Source organism: Helianthus annuus, chromosome 9 (assembly GCF_002127325.2).
Source record: "Helianthus annuus cultivar XRQ/B chromosome 9, HanXRQr2.0-SUNRISE, whole genome shotgun sequence".
In the NCBI taxonomy this organism is placed as follows: Eukaryota; Viridiplantae; Streptophyta; class Magnoliopsida; order Asterales; family Asteraceae; genus Helianthus; species Helianthus annuus.
Genome location: NC_035441.2, coordinates 63338140 through 63351372, shown reverse-complemented (window position 1 = coordinate 63351372; position 13233 = coordinate 63338140). Strand labels below are relative to the sequence as shown.

The window sequence follows — 13233 nt, the reverse complement described above, 5'->3', positions numbered from 1 at the left end:
CGGTTCGGTACCGGTCGGTACTGGTACTGTTCCAGTATTTGAGGGTAAAAACCGGTGAATATCGACGCCAAACCGATACCGAAAATGTCAAAAATCGGTACCGAAAGTTTGATAAATTTGATACCGGTACCCGATACCATTTGCTTATACCGTTGATGAGGGTAAAAACTGGTGAATACCGGTGCCGAACTGATACCGAAAATGTCAAAAGTCGGTACCGGTTCGGTACCGAAAATATACCCTTTTTGATAAATTTGATACTGGTACCCAATACCATTTGCTTACACCGTTGACGATGTTACTATTCATTGTGTTTGAATTTTAATATATAGAGAATTTTTATTTATTTAATTATTTAATAAAGTATTATTTGTTTTATTTTTCAAAAAAAATTATAAATAAATAATTGTGTAATCATTGCAAGGGGCGTTATACCACTACACCATTTTTAACTTCAAATCCCATAATGCCCTTTTCCTGACTAGGTAGCAACATGTTGGATCATGCCCAAGGGAGGAGCTTGAAGTTCACCCACCACTACACATGGTCTTAGAAAATTAACATGTGAAGCGTATGAAGCCACCAACAAGCGACATGAGGCCTTCCGCGTTATAGTTCCGCACAATAATAAATAATTACGTATGAAGTGATAGAATTACGCAACTTGTATAACTAATTACGCAACTTATATAACATAATTATGTAACTTATGTTAATAATTATGCAATCTATATTAATCCTTTGTACACTTCGCACGACCCTTTGTTTAAATCTTTTCTTATAATATTAACGACATTTCTAAAATTGAAGAGATTTTTTAGAGTAATATAGGTACCAATTGATTCACACAAAAGCTGGTTTTAAGAGTGAGGGAGATGATCAAATAAGAAGTATAGTTTGGGTAGGAAGGATATGAAGCAATGAGGTTGTGAGATGTGGTAAAATTGAAAAATAAAAGGAAAGGATATTTTAGTCAATCGTATCTCATCTTCTCCCTTCCTCTTTCCCTGCAACTTCAAAACCCATTATTTTCAAAAACCCACCATCTTAAACTTTTTCTTCACTTTCTATTCAATAATTACTACATCATAGTGCGATTTTCGTCATCAATCAGTGATTCAAACACTCAGTCAACGTGTTCTTTAACTTGTTTGAAGAAACCCATTTTAATTTTATACAATTTCTCATTTTTTTTCTCGTGATTTTGAAGTAAATCACTCGATTCGTTCAATTCGATCGTTGATAATTGTTCCTAACATTCAAATTTCGTCAATCGTTGAAGAAATCCGAAGAAATCGCCTTCGATCTGTGTAAGAAATTTTTGAATTACGTTTTACGATTTTGAATTAATTCATTGCGTTTTATAAAAGAATGAAAAACACATTTTTTTTTTGTTTTTAGTCCATTGCGTTTTAGAAACAACACAATTCGTTGTTTTAAGTCCATTACGCTTTAGAAAAAAAAAGACATTTATTTGTGTTTTTAGCTTATTGCGTTTTAGAAAAAGGACATTTATTTGTGTTTTTAGTCTATTGTGTTTTAGAAATAAAACATTTCTTTGTGTTTTAGGTCAATTGTGTTTTATAATATAATAAAAAATAAGTTTGTTTTATGCTTTTAATCCATTGCGTTTTATAACACAATGAAAAAAACACATCTTTTTGTGTTTTTAGCCCATTGCGTTTTAGACCTTGAGTGTACTGGAGTGGTGTTGAAACAAAATTATGATCATTTTAAAAGAGAAACATGGCCATGTGAAACCTCATTGCATTTTAGACCTTGAAGGTGAGGTACACTAAACCGACATGATCATGTTAAAACAAAACATGATCATGTTGTTAAAGCCAACCCATTGCGTTTTAGACCTGGAAGGAAACTAATATGATCATGTTAAAACAAAGCATGATCATGTTGTGAAAGTGCGTTTTAGACCTAGAAAGTGAGGTACGTTTTAGAACTAAACTGAAATGATCATGTTAAAACATAAAAATGATTATGTTATGAAACCCAACCCATTTAGACATGGAGTAGAACATGATCATGTTTAACATAAGCATGATCATGTTGAAACATGATTGCATTTTAGACCTCGAGTACGTTTTAGAAACTGAAAGAACATGATTATGTTTAACATAAGCATGATCATGTTGAAACAGAAACATGGCTATGTGAAACTCAATTGCGTTTTAAGACCTGGAGGTGGTGAGGTACCTTCTATTAAAGAACATGATCATGCTAAAAAAACATGATCATGTTGGAATAGAAACATGACCATGTTAAAACTTATGCAAGACTATGTTAAATAGAAGCAAACCCCATTACATTTTAGACCTAAAGTGTATGTTTTAGAGACCTGGAATGTAAATGTACGTTAAAGAAGAGGTCCAGGTTTAATCCTGGAATAATATATAATTATTGGTGTAATAGCATTTTCATTAAAAAATTACACATCAACCATAATTAAACGTCACTTAAAATTCCTTTTTAAGTAGCTCTATAGTTACATAATGGTTATTAATTATAGTGTCTCATGCAAATACTTTTTCTTTATATTATCCACTAACAAATTTAGAGTTAAAATTAAATATTTTGATATTTTTTTTTTCTAATTTATTAGAGTTGTTTTTGGGTTTATGTGGGGGCATACCCACCCGATCCTAAGGTGGGCGGGCACACCCCTAGAAAAAAAAATTTAATGCTATTATCCGTCGAAAATTGCGGCCGAACCCCTTGGATTTTTTCGTTCGCACCATTGAAATTTTTCGTCCGCACACCTTAGGTAAAAAATGTTATCGATTAATATTTTAATTTTTTTTAATAAACTTTTGATTTAAAAAAAAAAAACTACCTAAATTATATAAACTTATACTACCCAACTTAACCTACATACCCAATACCTTAACCCACTATTTCATTAAACATAACTAGCCTATTAATTCCTAGCCCATTATCCAAATCCAACCTAACCTAAGTTCAAACTATAATAATTAAAATAAGCCCAATAGTCCCCTAGAATTCCTCCCGCTCTCTCTCTCTTGCGTCGTCTCCTGCCAGCGAACACACAAGAGCATGTCATCAGTAGCCGCGAACCACCGCTGTCCGACACCAAACCAACCGGAATCCGATAAAGGGTAAGTTTTTATGTTTTTTTTATGATTTTAGTTGATATTATAGGAGAAAAAGGGTAATAAAATTCTTAAATATGTTTGAAATTTCATGTGTTTTGACTGTGTTTATCATTGTTTAGATGATTTTTAGGGTGATTACACACGATTTCTAGGGCTTGAATAATTGAAAATTAAAATTGATGATTATATAAATTTAGTTTAATATTCTTTTGTTTTACATGACCCGACCCGACCTGAATCGATCCGATACGAACCGATTTTTTTTACTTATATACCTAGGGATCTAAAATTTTTAAAAATGTTCCGCACCCATAGGAAAATTTCTGGGTCTGCCACTTATGTGTCATAATTAATTTGAAGTTCGTCTTGAATTCGATACCTAAACCCACGAACATAACCCGTTGAACCCAAACTCTAATTTAGTACACCATAATAATCATGATTCATGATGCTCAACATGATATATTGTATCCTCATTTCATACTTTCGTGAAAAAAATGCTAGCTTTTGAATATAACAATCAAGGTAAGGTAATTATAACAGATGATAAAATATCAACATATGTCAAACTGTTATAATCTGTTACTTTCTTCATTCATTCATTCATTCATTCAGGTTATAAGTTAACTCATTTATCAAAATTCCAGCAAAAAATCCAAGCAATTGAACCCAATCCACAAACATTAACAAGGATCAAAATTCAAGCTCACTTCATTCTTGTTCATCATCCCTGCAAAACCAGCCTTCATGTTCTCAACATCCACCAATCGAAACACGGTTAACGACTTCCAGGAGGACTTTCTCGATCATACCTGTTATACGCGTGGTACTCATCGTAAGGTGAACCTTTTTGGTAACCCAAATGCGCGCTTCTGCAAGAGTTTGGTGAATGGTTTGTTGGTCTCACCCTCATAAAATGGTCAGGACCAGAATTCTTGTGAGGGCTGGGATCTAGTGGTGGTTTGGGATATGGCTGTAGAAGGTAGTGGTGGGGTGGTGGCGGTTGGCGGTGATACGGGTATTGCTGGTTAGTCATCAGGCCCAGGTTAGGTGAGCTGGCACCAAGGCTGCACAAGTTAGGCGAGCTGCGCGCTCTGGGCATTGCGCCACCCTTACGAAAACCGCCTAATTCAGGGCTCGTAACATCAGCAGCCACTGTGGGAATGGCGTTTTCGGATGGTGTTCTAGGGGAAGAACAGGCAGATGAAATGGTGAAGCTTGTTTGGCTAGTGTTAACTGTGGGAGGCCTGAAGTTTCTGTTATACATTGGTATTGGATTTACAATAATGCCATTGACAGAATTGATGTACCGCTGCTCGAGAGAGTAGCGGTCCATCGGTCCCATCGGGTTCTCAACAATGATTGGACTTGCTGGGAAGAGAAAAGTCCTGAGTCGTGGTGTTCCGATGAGCTCTTGGCGGTCATATTCCTCAAACATGTGGCGGAGATCTTCATCGGATTTTACAGTAACTAATGCATCAAGGTCCTCAGGGATTAATCGGTACTTAAGTATCACATCACCTTCTATTAGGCTGCTAAGCTTCTTCATTAGATCTAAAATGTTAAATAAGTAATAAGAAATCAAAGAGTTTCTGATGATGTTCTCATAAGTTATCACGGGTCGTATAAAAGTGATAAAAGATTATACTCGCCATATAAAGTTTAAAAAAATCACACGGCCCCTATAAAAGGCGAAAAAGGGTCATATTGGGCTGTATGGCATATCTTAGTGCTGCATGCTTTCAAATTAGTCGCTTCTGTGTCAGTCAAACACATCATACGCCCTTATGATTTGTAAAAATGCCAACTCATATTGCCATATAAAACACTATGGCCTGCATGATTAGTCGGTATAAACAGCATAAGACCCCGCATAACCCCTCATACAGCCCGTACGACCATATCTGTCAGTGGTTTGTGTTAGTATGTCACTGATGTGCGTATAACCTGACCCGTTATCATTTCAAAGTAAGAACAATAAGCTATCTATCGACATTTCTGTAATCATAAACGCTCGAGCATAACGATGACAAATTAACGAAATCGGAGCAGATTTTTCCTATTTTCTTCCATCATGAATATGATCAACGTATTCATGATTCCAAACAACTGTCATTTCTATGATAAATTAAGCAAATCGGAGCTTAGTTCCACTATTCATCATCATAACCGTTTCAAATTCTTGATCAGATAATGTATTATTCATAGATCACGTATGGCTTCGAAAAACCGTCATTTCTACGACTAAAACACAAACAATAACAACCTAATTCCACTATCTATCGTCATAATCGTTTCAAATTCCTGATCAGATCGTATATTATTCACACATCATGTATAAACAAACGATTCGAACGATTATTACGTTAAAGTAAACCCTAACAACATTACAATGCGATTCACGAACAAATTAGGGTTTAAAAGGATGAGAGAACGATACCGGTGAACGTAATGTTGCGAAGAACAGAGATGACGCGAGTCTCGCCGCCGACGTATTTGAGGTGGCCGTCGGCAGGGCGAGGAAGAATCCGGCCGCCGTGGCTGCAGAGGAACTTGACCTTGCTTACCGGAGACACCACAGCCGGTGCCGGTACGTCACCGGACGTCGACATAATGTATATTGTCAACGTATGGTGTACGTATTATTTATGTGTACATATAGTGTGATCCGCAGTGGAAACTCACTCTCTACACCGGTACGATATAACACTTGGTTTAAAGTCAGAATACAATATGATAATACCAACGTTGTCATTGATGTTAGTATCAATAGTACTATTTTGTATTAGACTCAGTTTTCGACAAATTTATACCGAAGTGTTAAGAAAAAAGTATTAAACCCGCTCGAGTATTCGTTTTTTTTAACAAAACACAAAAATACATGAGTTACAAGAAGAAAATCAAAATAAATAGCAGCTAATTGGATCAAAAGTATATATTATGCAAAGTAAGGAATGAAATTACATAGTAAAAAGATTAATCTAAATATAAATATAAATATATAAATATAAATGAGATGGATTTGGGCTATGTGGCATGTGATTTTGAAGCTTTTTGATGATGTGGCAATCTATGGTTGAGGTGTTTTGTGAGTTTGGGAGGGAATCCATTTCTAAATACACAAACAAATATTGGACGCGGGATCCGTTTCTTTTTCGGGTCGGAATCTGGATTTGAGTCACCCACATATATATTCTCTTTTTTTTTGAACGGCCAACAAACTCAATCCCGAGCACTCTCGGGGCACCCACTGGACAAACGGAGTACTCCGAGAGTAACCCGAGTCCACCACCAATTCCGGGGAAAACCCGGTAACCCACCCGCCCGTAGGCACGACGGTGAAATTACCGGTAAAACCCGTTTGGCTCAAGGATCCAACCCAGGTTTTCCTAACCCTAATTTCCTCCTCCAACAATTGACAATTGATGCCACTGCTCGACATCGTCTCCTATTTCAAACCCTAAAGTATCAATTTTCTTTCTGATTCTTGTCTAACAACTTCAGTTCTTGTAATAACAACTTCAACACAGGTAATAACAACTTCGATTCTGGCATAAATGTTCGATTGATGTTAACTTTTATTTTATTGTCTTTTTTTTTCAGATTGATTTTGTTCATCCTGTGTTTCCTCATTGCTAAGTATTGTCTATTTTTCAGATTGAGGCTTCGAAAATCTCTACTGAGGATATCTGCAAGTGAGGTATTCTTTAGGTTAGGGTTCTACTCTATTAAATCTTTATTTTTCAGATTTGGAGTTCTATTTTGTATTATTCATATTAGGGTACTTATACATGGTTGCGTGATCGTTTAATTATTGAAGAACGATACAAGAAGATGAAGCCGATGGCGATTCAAGCCGATTGGATCATGTGGTATTGGCTACATTGATTTGTTAATATTATTGTTTATTTTTGTTCATCTTACATTCTTTTTTACCAATTAGTTCATATTAGGGTTTTAATTTGTTAAGTTATGTTACATATATTGAGATTATCAAAAGAAAGCAGTGTGGGTGTCGGGTCAGGATTCAAAGTTTTTAGAACATCAATTTTTTATTCTTATTCATGATTCAAGGTGAGGTACTCTGTATACACTTCTATTCAACTAAGATTTCACATGTTTTTTTTTTTTTTTTATCATAAAGATGATAAGTTATAATAGAAAATGATGATGAATTTCAGGGTTTTAAGTTGTGGGTATATTTGTCAAATTAATTTACGAGTTTCAAGATTTAAGAGTTTTAATGGATTTTTTTATTGATATAATTGAACTTGCAGAAACCTTGATGGAAGGTAGAATAAGAAAGAGAGGGGAAGATGGAGGAATAGAGAGAGACAACGAGATATTTTCTAGAGTTGTTAACTCAATCGTCGTGGTCGAATCGATCAAATGCTAGGTATATTTTTTTATTTTGGTAAGACTTAATTTGACAGCTTTGTTTTTCTCAATTCGTATATCTTTCATTTGCATTGTGATAGAGCGAGCGAGAATATAAAAGTTTAGGATAAAGCTTTCTAATGTAGCAAAGTGATGAATACTTCCTTCTTGGCCATTAGCAATTAATTTTCATATCATAAATAGTTTTGATTATACAGTAGTTGTTGTTAATGGAATCAAACAATAGTTAAAGCCATTTTGTTATGATTTGTCATCTGTGCATATACATTTGCTATTTAAAAAGCCTATTTAAAAAGCCATAACTTTTGAAAGCTTCACATTCTATGATACAATTCTCAAATTGCAACACGAACGACAATAATATCCATAAATTTCACAAGCAGAAGGTAACTCATTTGACCTGCAAAAGTCAAATACACGCATCTAGGGACAAAAAGAACTTGACATCCAACATTAAGACAACTAAAATTATTTTAATTCAAGTTCCCATACTGCTATAGTTGACCAAACTATTGATTTGTTTCATAACAAGATTCAATTAACCCATTATTTAAACTAAGTTTGGTTTGTGTCACTCTGCACTTACCTTGGGATGTGCTCTTGATTGATCTCGGACGTGTACTACATAGTTGCATAGTAGCATGCATCTTTCATCGTAATTACAGATAAAAATGAAATATAATGCATAGAAAAATAACTATAACTATTCATGTCTACCTGAAAAATTTGATTATGCATAACATGCATCACAAACTGATTATATCATTGACTTACATGGATGACAATGCTGACCCGCATAGAACAAACAAAGGTGCTCCTGAACTGGTAAGTGCAATCTTTTATGTTAAATTTGAATAGATTTACCTGACCCTTTGTTGATGCAAGGAAAGTTAACGCGATGATTGATGAATTTGTGGAATGTGGATTGCATTTTTTTGGCTATTGCAAAACAGGTCAGCATTTTTTTTTCAAACACCCTTCTATAGTTTTATGTTTCATCATGATTCCTTACTCATCGTGATAAATTTGTAGGAACGTATGACAGTTCTGAGACCAGGTGATCCATGGTAGTTTGTTGGTTTGTTGTACTTTTAGTCGTTTAGACCCACCTAGGCATGACAGTGCTAAGAGCATTGCCAAGCTCTCAATCTTGTGAAGATGATTACTGGTAAATAATTATATCTATTTATATTGGAAATTATTATTATTATTATTATTATTATTATTATTATTTTTATCTTTTTATTTTATAACTAAATCATGTCTTTTCATTAAGACATAGGTGATCAACTTGCTATAGTTGTAGACGACTTGGTATGGGAATGAACATGTACCCTTCTTATTTACTGCATATGGGAAAGCAGCCACATCTCGGATGGCTATTGGCTCTGGATTAATGGCCCAAGGAATACCAAATGATGTCACGTGTATAGTACTTTTTCATTCAAGTTATATGTTAGTTTTATTTTTATCTAAGTTATTAATTATTAATTTGCCCAATTTCTTAATGCTGCAGCAGGTATCATGTATTGGAATACATGTTATCAACATGCTAGAGTGGATAATCAGACATGCGTTCTGGTTAGTTTTTTTTTTTTTTAAATTTTTAGTGCTATAGTAATATGAATCATCGTAATTCATAAACATTGTGTATCATAGCTTGGTTTTTTATCATCATTTCATTAATTTGCTTAAAAGTGACCCACAACTAGACTTTTATTGGAGACGAAATTTGTGGTTTTCTAAGCTATGTGCCAGCATGGATATCTTACCTGGGTTGTTTTTGATGCCGATTCAATAATCTGTCGTTTGCTGATGCCGATTCAATGATTCAGGTGATATGATGTGAGTTTTTGCTACTTTGTGATTTCCCGATATCAAGCAGTCACCTCGTAAGTCGCAACCATTCTTCTTTTAGACAAACCTTTGCGATTCCAAATCTCAGTATCGGTCTGCCGGAAATTGTTCGAGTTGCTCGGAATTTCTCTGCTATGATCAGAGTTGAGGGCCTGGTGAGCTTATTTCAACTTCACACTCCCCCTTTCTATGCTAACACATATTTTAAACCTAAATTCAATAGGTCCTAAAAGGGTTAAAGATGAGAAAACATGCTTTCCATCATTACATGTAAGTTAATCACACTTTTGATCTTTGTTTTTGTTTGGACTTATATCTAGGAGCATAGGGAGTGCTTTAAGCATTTAGGATATGATTCACTAGCATTTATGGTTTGAGGGCTTGTGATTCATCAATTGGAGGCATAAGCAAGATATTTGACAAGATTGAGGTAGCCAATAGCTAGCGAAACAGATAGGTTGTGTGGGTTTAATAACTGGCAAAACGTGTCTAGGCGAGTTGGACCAACTCACAAACATTTATATCTGTTTTTTGAGTTTGTAATGAGTGGATAATGTGTCACATGTATGATATAGAAACTACATATTACTAGAGTATAATCAAAGTATATTCAATGTAAATGGATTAAGAAGGATCTATGCACGGGAGTAAGCATTTTTGTGAGAGCTGAATTTGGAACACCCAAATCCTTGGGTGGAGTTTTATGATCCAGGCATATGACAAGATGGTCATTGGGTGTATCAAATTTGGTGTGTTTCTCTTACTTTCACAAGCACGAGAAATATGAAATTTTTACGACTCGCGATCTATTATTGATAGATAGATGATATAAACCAATTTGCGAGTATAATTAGCTTTCTATAAGACATGTAGGGAGTGATTAAGCATATGGCTTAATCGATGTACATATAGTACCTGAAGTACATCAGTCAATATGGAGACTTCATGATATATGACCAATGGGTCAACCCCTTTTTTCTTTAGCTAAGTCTTCTATAAGACATGTAGGGAGTGATTAAGCATATGGATTAACCATGCCTTTTGTTATGTTTGACAAATTAAAAAAATTTATGCCCTTTTTATTCACATCAGTCAATATAGAGACTTCACGATATATGACCAATGGGTCAACCCCTTTTTTCTTTAGCTAAGTCTTCTGTAAGACATGTAGGGACTGATTAAGCATATGGATTAACTATGCCTTTTGTTATGTTTGACAAATTAAAAAAATTTATGCCCTTTTTATTCACATCAGTCAATATAGAGACTTCATGATATATGACCAATGGGTCAACCCCTTTTTTCTTTAGCTAAGTCTTCTATAAGACATGTAGGGACTGATTAAGCATATGGATTAACCATGCCTTTTGTTACTGTTTCAAGTATTCATGTTTTATTTTTTATTTTCAAAAATGCTCTCCAACTTATAGTGCCCTAATTTGTTTTTTTTTTTTAAATTATTTTTGTCTTTTTTTAACTTTAGGATGAAATGAATTGAAGACTAAGATAAAAAAAAAGTGAATGGATTGTTGGACTGAGCTCATATCGTTTAAGATTTGTTATACTTAACAAAACACTTTGCAAGTTTATTTATTCTATTAACACGATATGCACATTTAAAGTGCAAACCTGTATTTCTTTTCTCTATCATAATGAACATATGTAAATTTGTAAACCTTATACAAAGAATCTAAATATTTTTCAAAATACTAAGCAAGTTAACGAGGCAACCCATTTTTAGACTGTTTGAGTTAGCCAGTAAAAAATACAGCTTTCTAACATTCTTAAATATAATCCTAAAATTGTTTCTCGTGTGATTCATAAAAAAACATTACTTAAGCTTTCTAACATTCTTAAAAGTATTTTTATCTTATGTAGCCATGAGAGTATCATCTCATGACCAAGTTCCAGCTTTGACATGGCATTGGAGGAGGGAACCGGTAAGTGAAAATGATGTTGCGGACTAGAACAGTGCAAGGAGATGCTACAGGAATCTCTGTAACTGAGAATAGGGAATAGTGGAAGTCTTCTTCATCTGGTGAGAAGTAGTCTTTACATATTTTTATTTGTTTTGATCCATTAGTTATAGGTAATTGTTTGATTCTCAATTAAGTGTTCAATTGTACCATCAATTTTTACTAAGACACGGAGTGGTGCATTATTTGTTCATGCTTTTACTTATTTCTAAGCTTTTTCATTTATAAATTCAAGAAAAGTAGTCAAATACTTGAACTTGGCATTGGATGGTCTAACTTTCTGCAATTAATTAATCGAAGAACAAATGTCACATTGCCAAGTTCAAGTATTTTTGGTAAGCGATTCTATACTTGACTCATGCAGGCGCTTGCGGTTTTGTAAGCGATTCTATACTATTTTTGGTATTCACAACATGAAATTTATGGTTTTAGTTTTTACCAATGTCGTTGGTATTATAGGGACTTGAGTTACAATAATTTAAGTGGGCAAATTCCTCCGATAATCGGAAACTTGACGTACACCGACAAATTGTAAGAAACTAAAAACATGGTTTGATTTATGTTTTTATACGGTTTGGAATCTTTCGTCAAACAACATCGTGGGTACTATTCCGAAAGACCTGTCTCGGATTGGTAACTTGGATACATTGTAAGTTGTTCTAAACCGTTGATGACTTTAACGTGATCGAACTATCGGTCTTTTGGTTGTGATAACTGTTTCTTTGTTTTTTTAAATAGGGACCTTTTTAACAACAAAATTAGCGGCCCGATCCCTTTGCCGCTTGGTGATTTGGAATATCTTTTGAAATTGTAATTTTACTTTCAATAACTAACCTTATATATGTCATCATTATCCCTTAATCACATATTTTTGTTTTGTTGTAAAACAATAGGAATCTGAGTCGGAATGAGTTCTCCGGGTATCTACCAGCCGAGTTTAGAAACTTAAGAAGTGTCATGGACACGTAAGTGATCATACGTCCATTCATACGCTTCATTCGGTTTGAAAACGTAAAAAATAATTATTAAAAAAACTTCTTTTTGCAGAGATCTTTCGTACAATCATCTCTTGGGTGTAGTGCCCCAGGAACTCACGCTGTATGTTCCCACACGACTTGCATTTTACAATCTTGTGTAACGTTGCAAAATGACATTTTTCTTTGATTAATGCATTGCAGAAAGTTAGAAAGTAATAACGTTAAAAGTGTTATTTATATACTTTTATTTGTTGTAAATTGAATTTTCCTACCCGGAAAATTTCCGGGTTATAACCTAGTATTATATATAAATAACACTTTTTACTTTCCAATTTGTTGTACTATATATGATAACTAGGATTTAACCTCGTGTTGCGGCGTGCTAAATCGAATTGTAATGAATTACCTTGAGAATGAGCGGATCTAGAGGATATAGCTGTGACATCTTTAAGAATCTCGGAAATCTCCTCTTGATTACTTGCCTTGGTGAATAATTATTGCAATAAAAAAGATTGGAATGAAAAGAAGGATACCCGATTGAGTGGGTTAAAACGAGAACTCTTGACATGTTTGTGGGTGCACTGGCAAAACGCCATGCTGGCAAAAAAGTTAAAAAGAAAACTGTTAAGAAGGCTGTCACACCCTCAAAATCCACCTGCGGAGTATTACCACGAGGCATGTGACGACCAGGATCTTAGCCACTAATTATTTTGAACGGGTTAGTTATTGTCACTAAGGGTATAATTAGCGACCAATTTAAATTTTTCAAAACATAGTTTAAGTTTGCAGCGGAAAGGAAAGGAGAGCATATCTTAATTCAAAACCACAAGTTTATTAATTGTGAAACTTACAAACCACGCACTCCAGCCGATTGCAATGTCCGTCCAAAACTGTTTC

At 34.5% G+C, this 13233-nt stretch overlaps 1 protein-coding gene and 1 long non-coding RNA gene across 29 annotated transcripts; one reads left to right on the top strand and one right to left on the bottom strand.

The window, feature by feature from the left end:
* Positions 1-3690: 3690 nt before the first annotated feature.
* Positions 3691-5850, bottom strand: LOC110877875. Its single transcript, XM_022126096.2, has 2 exons — positions 5569-5850; positions 3691-4682 (listed from the first exon to the last, which is right to left on the bottom strand). Exons 1-2 carry the CDS (start codon positions 5738-5740, stop codon positions 3907-3909), a joined length of 948 nt encoding a protein of 315 aa, XP_021981788.1. The 5' UTR covers positions 5741-5850; the 3' UTR covers positions 3691-3906.
* Positions 5851-6527: 677 nt separating this feature from the next.
* LOC110877874 lies at positions 6528-12594 on the top strand. Of its 28 annotated transcripts, none has more exons than XR_004866745.1 (15): positions 6530-6658; positions 6786-6839; positions 6949-7000; positions 7406-7524; positions 8327-8351; positions 8417-8479; positions 8559-8694; positions 8803-8953; positions 9043-9107; positions 9362-9538; positions 9607-9653; positions 11262-12008; positions 12098-12169; positions 12253-12324; positions 12407-12594. It is a non-coding gene; the product is annotated as an uncharacterized LOC110877874 (long non-coding RNA). The 28 variants fall into 28 exon arrangements; XR_004866747.1 differs by having other exon boundaries at positions 8412-8479; XR_004866742.1 differs by having other exon boundaries at positions 6949-6997; positions 8327-8479.
* The last annotated feature ends 639 nt before the right edge of the window (positions 12595-13233 follow it).

Coding starts and splice junctions, on each gene's coding strand:
- LOC110877875 (XM_022126096.2), bottom strand. CDS start 5,740: ATGTCGACGTCCGGTGACGTACCGGCACCGGCTGTGGTGTCTCCGGTA. Junction 4,683..5,568: donor TCGCAACATTACGTTCACCG/GTATCGTTCTCT, acceptor TTAACATTTTAG/ATCTAATGAAGAAGCTTAGC.